Source organism: Vigna unguiculata, chromosome 5 (genome assembly GCF_004118075.2).
Source record: "Vigna unguiculata cultivar IT97K-499-35 chromosome 5, ASM411807v1, whole genome shotgun sequence".
Taxonomy (NCBI): domain Eukaryota; kingdom Viridiplantae; phylum Streptophyta; class Magnoliopsida; order Fabales; family Fabaceae; genus Vigna; species Vigna unguiculata.
Window position 1 is genome coordinate 5,063,431 of NC_040283.1, and position 9,444 is coordinate 5,072,874.

At 31.4% G+C, this 9,444-nt stretch overlaps 2 protein-coding genes across 2 annotated transcripts; one reads left to right on the forward strand and one right to left on the reverse strand.

The window, feature by feature from the left end:
* Positions 1 to 1,890: 1,890 nt before the first annotated feature.
* LOC114182936 lies at positions 1,891 to 2,704 on the reverse strand. The gene is made up of 4 exons (XM_028069747.1): positions 2,516 to 2,704; positions 2,228 to 2,356; positions 2,047 to 2,150; positions 1,891 to 1,933 (listed from the first exon to the last, which is right to left on the reverse strand). The coding sequence occupies exons 1-4, from the start codon at positions 2,702 to 2,704 to the stop codon at positions 1,891 to 1,893; spliced, it is 465 nt and encodes a 154-aa protein (XP_027925548.1).
* Positions 2,705 to 8,422: 5,718 nt separating this feature from the next.
* On the forward strand, positions 8,423 to 9,444 carry LOC114185625 (RING-H2 finger protein ATL67-like). Its single transcript, XM_028073466.1, has one exon. It carries the CDS (start codon positions 8,623 to 8,625, stop codon positions 9,181 to 9,183), a length of 561 nt encoding a protein of 186 aa, XP_027929267.1. The 5' UTR covers positions 8,423 to 8,622; the 3' UTR covers positions 9,184 to 9,444.

A 9,444-nucleotide genomic window follows, 5' to 3' on the forward strand; every position in this document is an offset into this window, starting at 1 on the left:
CAAATGTTTGTGTGATGAGTAACTATGATGTTCAAACAATTAGATGTGATGTTATGTATGTTAAAGTTTTTTGTTAAATCTGATATTTGTGTTTTGTGGTGAATGAGGTCCTACTTTAATTTTAAACAACTATAATGATGTTTTAAATTATATGTATTCCTTGTGGTATTAAAATGAACTGTACTTTTCTAAATGAATAAGTGTCTTTTTGAAGTCTAGATTTGGTACGAGCAGTACTGAAACTGGTTTTCAAGTGTCTTTTTACATAAAAACTGGTTTGGACACAATGCAAAAGACATCCAAATAATTTCATCAATGTGAATCATCAACAAACAACTGAAAGAATTAAGTGGAATTGAAGATAGAAAAAATAACCAATATTTGTGGTACTAGAATGAACTGTACTTTTCTTCTTCAATAAGTGTCTTTTTCAAGTCTAGTTTTGGTACGAGCAGTACTATAATTGGTTTTGAAATGTCTTTCTTTTTACATAAAAACTGGTTTGGACACAATGCAAAAGACATCTAAATAATTCCATCAACGTGAATCATAAGCAAACAATTGAAAGAAGTAAGTGGAATTGGAGATAGAAAAAAAAAACAACATTTGTGGTACTAGAATGAACTATACTTTTCTAAGTGAATAAGTGTCTTTTTCAAGTCTAGTTTTGGTACGAGTAGTACTGGAATTGGTTTTCAAGTGTCTTTTTACATAAAAACTGGTTTGGACACTATGCAAAAGACATCTAAATAATTTTATTAACGTGAATCATCAGTAAACAACTTAAAGAAGTAAGTGTAAATGAAGATAGAAAATATAACCAACATTTGTGGTACTAGAATGAACTGTACTTTTCTAAGTGAATAAGTGTCTTTTTCAAGTCTAGTTTTTGTACGAGCAGTACTGGAACTAGTTTTCAAGTGTCTTTTTACATAAAAACTAGTTTGGACACAATGCAAAAGACATCCAAATAATTTCATCAACGACCATTCATCAGTAAACCTCTGTCAATGAATGAACTAAAATTTAATACAATCAAAAATTAACATTTGTCTTCCTAAAATTAAGTATATTGTTCACCCTATATAACTGTTCTTTTGAAGTATACATATAGTATAAGGTATACTGCAACTCTCTTTGAGGTCTGTTTTCACAACAAATTTCGTTTGCCATCAATGACATTCACATTCAAATGGTTAGATTACCATTAAATCATCAAAAAACCTGTCAATGTACAAACTACATATTAACTCTAACAAATGATTCAACTATATATATTATTGTGCCTACATAAGTGGCTTTTTCAGTGACATTTTTAGTTCAAATACTGCAGAACACATTGCAAGTCAAATAACAGTTTCCAATCAAATTCAAATGTATTAATATGGCATATATATTACTGTGCAAGTATCAGTTTCTATTTCATCCAAGTTTCCAAACAAAATATACAATAAGTACATTCATTTTCTGCGTCTACTTCATTCTAACTATACATATCTACAATTATATACATCCCATTTATCAAAAAGCTTGTTATTGCATTCCATCAAAGGTATGCCCAAATTTATAACCTTAGTATCCAAAACAATACAATCACAGAATTATGTTGTATGAAAAACCACAAACTTCTACATTTACAACAACTATTTTTTTCATGAGCAGATCATAGTGCTGAATAACGTCATCGCAGTGGACATTATCTTCATGTAAAACCCAATCACAAACGAATTTCTGCCTAATTAATTGCAGCACCTCCTAAAAAGAACATCATGATAATGTTACCAAATGTAATCTTCAAAGAAACACTAAAAACAAGAAAACATATTATATAGGTAAACTTACAGTATTGTAGTCAGGCATGACTTTGCCATCAAATTTGCTTACACCATCTCACGTCTCTATAAATTTTAATACGAGGACCCCACAATCATGACTGCAAAATCAAATAAGCAAAAAAAAAAAAATTAACAAATATAATAGTATATTCAGACCTCATTAAGGTGTGCTAAATTCCACTCATTGAACAAATAAAATGTAAGAAGTTACCCGTTAGGTTGAATTGGAGTGTCCACAGATTGCACGTTAAAAGATGGCTTCTTGTCTGATTCACAGTTTAATAACATAGACAAAAACAATTCCATGTTACGCGCCTGCAATATAAGTTGGACATATTATGGGAAACAATATAACAAAAAAAATGTAATAAACATATAGAATTTCTACTTACAATATAGTTGTATATCCTTGTGCGGTTCTTTCTATTATGTCCAAGGGAATCAAACACAAAAAATTCCATGGTCTTAAGGTTCACACAGTAGCACCACCAATGATCATCATGGACAATTGGAGCAAATAACTACAAAAAACATACAAGACTTAATTGTTTGTCACACATAAATAACACAATGCACCAACTTCCATGGCAACAAATAAAAAATGTACAAGAGTAATAAAATGTATACAAATTCAGCGCTAAGCAAGACTGTGGCCAAGCAATGCGCCAAACGATACCCACCAATTTCCGGCGAACCAACCGCATCCAACAACCCAAACCACTCTCGAGAAGTCCGCTCTCTGCTTCGACTGCTAACCACACCAAATATCCACAACAGCAACCTTTGTGGAAGAAGAGGCTTTTGGGGAAGAAAAAGCTCTTGGGGAAGAAAAAGCTTTGTGTCTGTGTAATCTTGTGGAAGAAGAACATTGCGAAAGAAGAACAAGGGAAAACCGAACCAACGTAGTTTATTTTTTTAAAATGTTTCCCCAATTGAGCACGCGTGCACACCATGCAAAAAAACATGGGATGCTGCCTCCAATTACTATAAGATTTAAAAAATATTAAATAATCCATGCCACGTAGGCGGGTAAAATTTAGGTCAAAAAACTGAAGCATTATATCATTATCCTAATTCATAGGTCCTAGAGATAATATAAACATCTAAAATAAATATTAAAAATTAAAGATAATAATTTCAAATTTTGGAAATAAGAAAATTCAATTAAATAAATAATTTTAATACACTTAAAAAGGAACCAAAATGGTATTTTTAAATTAAAAATTAAAAGTTACGAAAACTGAAATTAACAATTATTTATTTTATAGTAACTAAAAATTATAATGAAAAAGACGAGACAGTAGATGTTTGGTATGATACGAGAATAACAACTCTTCCATTATTCAACATTCCAATGGTTCCCACAAAATGGAAACTGCTTTCATGAGTAATTATTGATGATTATTGTTCACTCAATAAACTTTTCTTATTCAAAAGTTTTTTTATTGAATGAGATACATTACCGATAAAAAATACCCCACTAACTTCACATAACTTATAATTAACCAAAAATTTGATATTTGAGAGTGAGTAGTTTATTATTTTAAGTTTTTGAAGGTATGTTTCTGACTTTCTATATTCAAAAGTTTGAATTATATATCTATATTACTTATTTCATTTACTATTCATATTTTTCTGCTTCTGATATAAGAATATACATTGTGTTTACTACCTGCCATATATAGTGTTATTAAAATCATAAATGAAACCATTTTTAAAATTAAGAGATCATAATCATAAATATACAAACATATTTTGCAAATTTCAAAATGTGATAACTTATGCACGAAGTATGTTTCCATGTCGGAGTTATTATAATTGAGTATCCAAAAATTACGTACTTTTTTTTATCATTGTTCAATGACATGATACTAAAAATGCGGAACACATGTACATAAACAAGTGAGCAACTATAACAAATTCAATTTATTAACCTCACCCCCTCAATTGCTTAGTTTAACTTAAAACAATGATCTGATCCAGGATGGTTAGCTTGTATGCATTTAATATTGTAAACCATGATTATACAACACCAATACAAGTGGAGAAAAGGGTTTTGAATGCAGTTATTTTGAATATTGGTTTCACTTGTTGAAAAGAATGGGGTCATCAATCATTTGTTATAATGTTAACAATTATTAAAAAGAGAAAAAGAAAATAAAGCAATATAAATTACGGGATTACATCAAACTTATGATAAAATTCCTACTTCATGAAACATAGATAAACTATATCTATTATAAAAAAAAAATCTAAATAAATACATAAAGGTAAAACATTATATCATTTAGATTGTTCTTTATGAATAAAAGCTAAAATAGCTAACTTACTAGAACAGTGAATCTTTTCACGAAAAAGATGAAAAACTTTAGTTGAATATGTATACAGAAACGAAAGCATTGAAGCCATTTCTTTTCAAGACTCTAAGGAACCACTTGTTGATCCAAAAAAAAAGCATGACAACCTAAAGAAGAATCATTTTCTAACCAAAGCCTGTAAAAAGCATCCCTTTAAGCATGTTCCAAAGCATAAATGGGTTCATAAGTTCAACATAAATAGAAGTTTGTACCCCTGAAAAAGCAGAAAAACTACCTGCATAGTCACCCTAACTTCCTCTAAAAATACCAGATATGAAGTCAAATCAGCACAACCATGAGTTGTACCATTAATATTCACCTTAAGTCAATTTGCAAATGGAACTTACCATATTACGTTCATAAATGAAACCACCATACCCTCTCTAGTTTGAATATTGAAAAATTTTAGCACCAAGAAATCATAAATAATATTACTCATATGTTTCTTTTATTCTCAGACATATGCATTAACTCCTTAGTTTGAAAAATAGCAAAAAGAAACACAATTGGATCCTAAAATCTATTATGATTTATCATCCTCCAAATCATCCAAATAGGTGCACTAATGGCAATCACTTTAATCACTTTAACCAAAGAACTACAAAGAGACTTCATAAACTGAACAACCAAATCCAAAGAAAAAAACCTGCAAATTTTGAAAAACTTCCTTCAACCATTCCCACAACCATATAACAATAGAACAATGAAAGAACAAATGAGAGAAAGATTCAACATTATTATCCCACAAAGAATACAAGAGCATAAAACTATTCCTTTGTTTCAAAATCAATAGATAAACGACCACACAAAAATTTCAAAAGAGCAAAAGTTTTAACTAGTGTCACCTCATTCAACCAAATCAAGTTCCCCAATGCACACATTTCATACTAAAAGAGTAAATTTTTTTTCCAACTATTTGAAAAAGCTCACCAGTATCATGCATAATCCAATTAGGCACATTATCATCCACATTAACCATCAAAGAAGAAAAATCACATAAACTAACAATAAAATATCGAAAGTTTTAGTGAGTACTTGTCTGGGTCGAAGTAACAACAAAGTATAATATTACTCTGTTCGAATAAGAAATTCTAGCCAATTTAGATATGCAAATGTCAGAACACAAATGATCATTCCAAAGATCAATACAATCATCCTTACCTAGTGTCCAAAAGGTATTTTTTGAAACAACATCATATGTGTTCTTAATACCATGTCAAATTGACGATGATTTAAAGAACATATATTTATGATACTTAGACTTAAGAAATTGAATATGCATGAGTTTGGTTCATATCATTTTGTCATAAGAAAACTCCCAAGCTAAACATAGTATATAGACTTATTCTCCAATTGAATATTAGTAACCTACAAACCTCCATTCAACTTAGAACCACACAAGATGGACCAACATTGAGCAATTCCCATTTATGTGTATCTTTAGTCTAAACAAAATTTTGAATCTATTATTCCACTTCAAGAAGAAGCTTAATAAGTCATATGTAAAACCGAAATCTACAAGAATATAAGCCAACAACTACCAAATTTACTAATTAAATTCTTTTCATCATACTAAGCAACTTCTCTTTCCAAGAAACAAGTTTATTACGAATCTTATCAACCAAAGGTTGAAAAAATATGGCTTGGGAGTTCCCAAAAAAATTGGCACACCCAAATGTGTAAAAGGAAAAGATCCTTGATTACAATAGATAACAAAAGAAGCAGAAGCATAGTGGTATAAAAGAAACTTTTAGTAGGACTCACTCATTAACTAGAGAAAGTGTATCATTAGCATAGAAGGTATGAGAAGAAAATTGTATCCCCCGAGGACCAACCATGAGACGCATAAGCTTCTTAGAAATAAGTTCTAAAATGCCTCTACTCAAAACCTTCTCAGCAAAACAAAAAGAAAAGGAGAGAGAGAATCTCATGTCTAACCTTTCTATCACAAGTAAAGTAACCAACCAAATCACCATTAACCCGAATATAAAGATGAACATATTGTAAGACATAAAGAACCCACGTCAAGAAGAATCTAACGAATTTTTTCTATTATCAATAAATTACATTTGTTGATAATACACAATTTTCTTGTGGTGTTAGAAAAGTGATGAGAAATTAGATAAGAGATCTAAATATTATCTTATGCACAAGTTAATCTTAATTAATAAAAAAAAATGATGTTTCTTTCTATTTTTTTCCTATTAATTCAAATTCATTTATTCATCCCCACTTATAACTTGTTTTATGTACATGTGTTCCGCATTTTTAATGGTTTAAAAACATATATATGATTTTTAAAATAAAAATGATGGTATAACTTATCTTTTTTTGAAATATATATACACTAAATTTAAAATAAATTAATTGGTACAGCTCAAAGGAGAAACCCCCAATGCGATTTCTTCAGTATGTGTGTGTTTTTAATATATATATATATATATATATATATATATATATATATATATATATATATATATATATATATATATATATATATATATATAATTATGCGTTATTAAAAGCAGGTTGGGTCCATTCAATTTTATATTATTATTAATGTTTTAGTAGGAAGAAACGCCTGGGCTGTTCAACTGTGCTAATGAATTCTTCGAATTACACAAAGAAGAATAAATAACGACAGACTTTATTTCTTTCTTTCTGATTTCAAACGTACTAAGGGAATATCACACCAAAGAGGATGCTTTTATTCTCCACCAAAGTCAAGGCCAAAATTTTAAATTTTAAATTTCTCTTTCAACATAAAATTTCATATGAATTAATTTTATTCTTTTATTTCCAACCTCGATAACAAATGTCATAATGAGTTAAATAAACAACAAATTTTATTAAAATATATTTCGAATGACTTTTATTGTTTTAAATAAACAAAATTTAATTTTATAAAATTAATTTATAAGGTGGAATTACATTTATTTATATTCGATAAATAAGTCTAATAGATTTAAGATCACTAAGATTACCGTTAAGCATTTGCTTATTTTTTTCAAAATCCAGGGAATCAAATATTGAACCGTGTTGTTTAATCTCTGAGCCTAGTTTGATTTGGTGATTTCATTGTTGACAACAATGCAAATAGGTGAATCAAATTGTTCCAAGACTCACTTTCTCTACACCCCACGACACCAGAACACAACATCAACCTTTTTCTCAGTTGTAGCACGCACGAACAAAGGTTTCACCCAATCCCAAACCTTTTTCTTTTGGCAACTTCACGTTACAACCTCACACCCCACACACCATTATCCCAATATTAAACTAAAACAAAAAAGATTACCAATTTGGAAAGAAGACAAGAGAGTAAAACAGACTCCAAAACAAAACAGTAGTGTCTTGTAATGGAAAGTAGTTTATTCCCCTGTTTCCCTTCAATGCCAAGAACCAACCTCCAATACCAAAGTGGAGAAAGGCGAAGTCCTAACTTAGGGAAAATTGACACCTCTACACAATAATTTGTCAATGTGTTCAACACTTTCTAGACATGATAATTTGGGATAAATATCAAAGCTGTGTTTACACTTTTCAACCATATCATAATTAAAAAAAGTTATTTCTTGAGTTCATTCATGTGTTGGATATTCTTTGGACACCTCTTTCATATCATTTCAACATGAATACAAAAAATAACTCACGCTTCTTTCTAATTAAACACTTCCAACATATTGTTATCATAAAGGAGTAAAAAGAAATTAATAAAAATAATTACTGTATAAGACTTATAATTTTTCATTACAAGGTTTGTTTTTATCATACTTAATTAACATTTTAACTACCAAAAAACATGCGACTTTGCCCCATTGCTTGAATTGACAACTTAAACTCGAGATCTATTCAATGTTGGTTCATCAAAAAAACATAATCATCAGTTAAACATGGTATGTGCATGGACTTTGCATTGCAAATATATCCTCCCAAAACTCTAGTTGCGAGAATTGAAGAACAATTAACAATTACCTTAGAAGCAAATATGAATGATAATTTTTAGAAAAAACAGTGTATTCATAATCCATTAATACTATAAAACAAATTTATAGTGTGATCCCTATTAAAAAGTAATAAGTTTTGTTGATTTTTTTTTACAAAAAGACAAATGCAATATCGGATTGATTTATAATGTAATAATGAGTATTAAAGAAAAAATTAAAAAAGAAATTGAGGAAATGAAAGTCAAAAGATGTATGATAGATAATGTGAGTGATGAGTAACTCCCTTCCACTCGCAGAATTTAATGCAGACTAACTCCTCTGCTGAGAGATGAGTCTGTGAAGAAAATAAAAAAATAAAACAAAGTATTAAATGCAGCAGCTGAAGCCCTCACCCACCCTTTACCCTTCCCAAATGGAGAATCTCTTTTCTCTTCTTCTTCTTCCTTTTTCTCTTCTTCTTCTTTTTCTTCCTTCTCTTTCTCCATGTCCCCTTCAATTCCCTCTCCTCACTTCACCCACCTTGGCCTTGGCTACTCCATCGCCATAGCCCTCGCTTTTCTCTTTCTCCTCTCCACCCTCCTCCTCTCCTCCTACCTCTGCTGCCGCGCCACCCGACACCGTACCCAAACAACCGCCGTCGTCACCGCCGCCGCCAATCCATCCGACGGCGTTGTCCTGCCACGTGTCATCTTCGTGGCGGAGGACGACAACGAGGAGGAGGAGGCCAGCGTTGCGCTGGGGCTCGACCAGAGCGTGATTAATTCCTACCCCAGGTTCCAGTTCGACAGGGACAACGCGCGGAATAGTAACGGGAATAACAACACGTGCTCCATATGTTTGTGCGAGTACAAGGATTCGGAGATGCTGAGGATGATGCCCGAGTGCCGTCATTTCTTCCACCTCTGCTGCCTCGATTCCTGGCTCAGACTCAGAGGCACCTGCCCCGTTTGCCGCAACTCCCCGCTCCCGACGCCGCTCTCCACGCCGCTGCAGGAGGTGGTGCCGCTCTCTCAGTACGCCGCCGATAGAAGGCGAAGTAGGTGATTTTTTTTTTTTACTTTTTGGATTAATTTGTGATGTAGTTTTTGCCTTTGGGAGGAGATTTTGAAGTTTTGATTTTTATTTTATTTTTAGAGGTGGGGTGGGGGAAATGGAGGGTTCTTATTTTATTTTATTTTTCTTTTTTGATTTAGGTTTGATGCGAGGGGAATGGGGAAAATTCTTAGGGCTAGTTGGGGTGGGGTGTTCCGTTTCTTCTCTTTTACATAGATAATATTAATTCAAGTAAATGTTTTTCTTTATAAA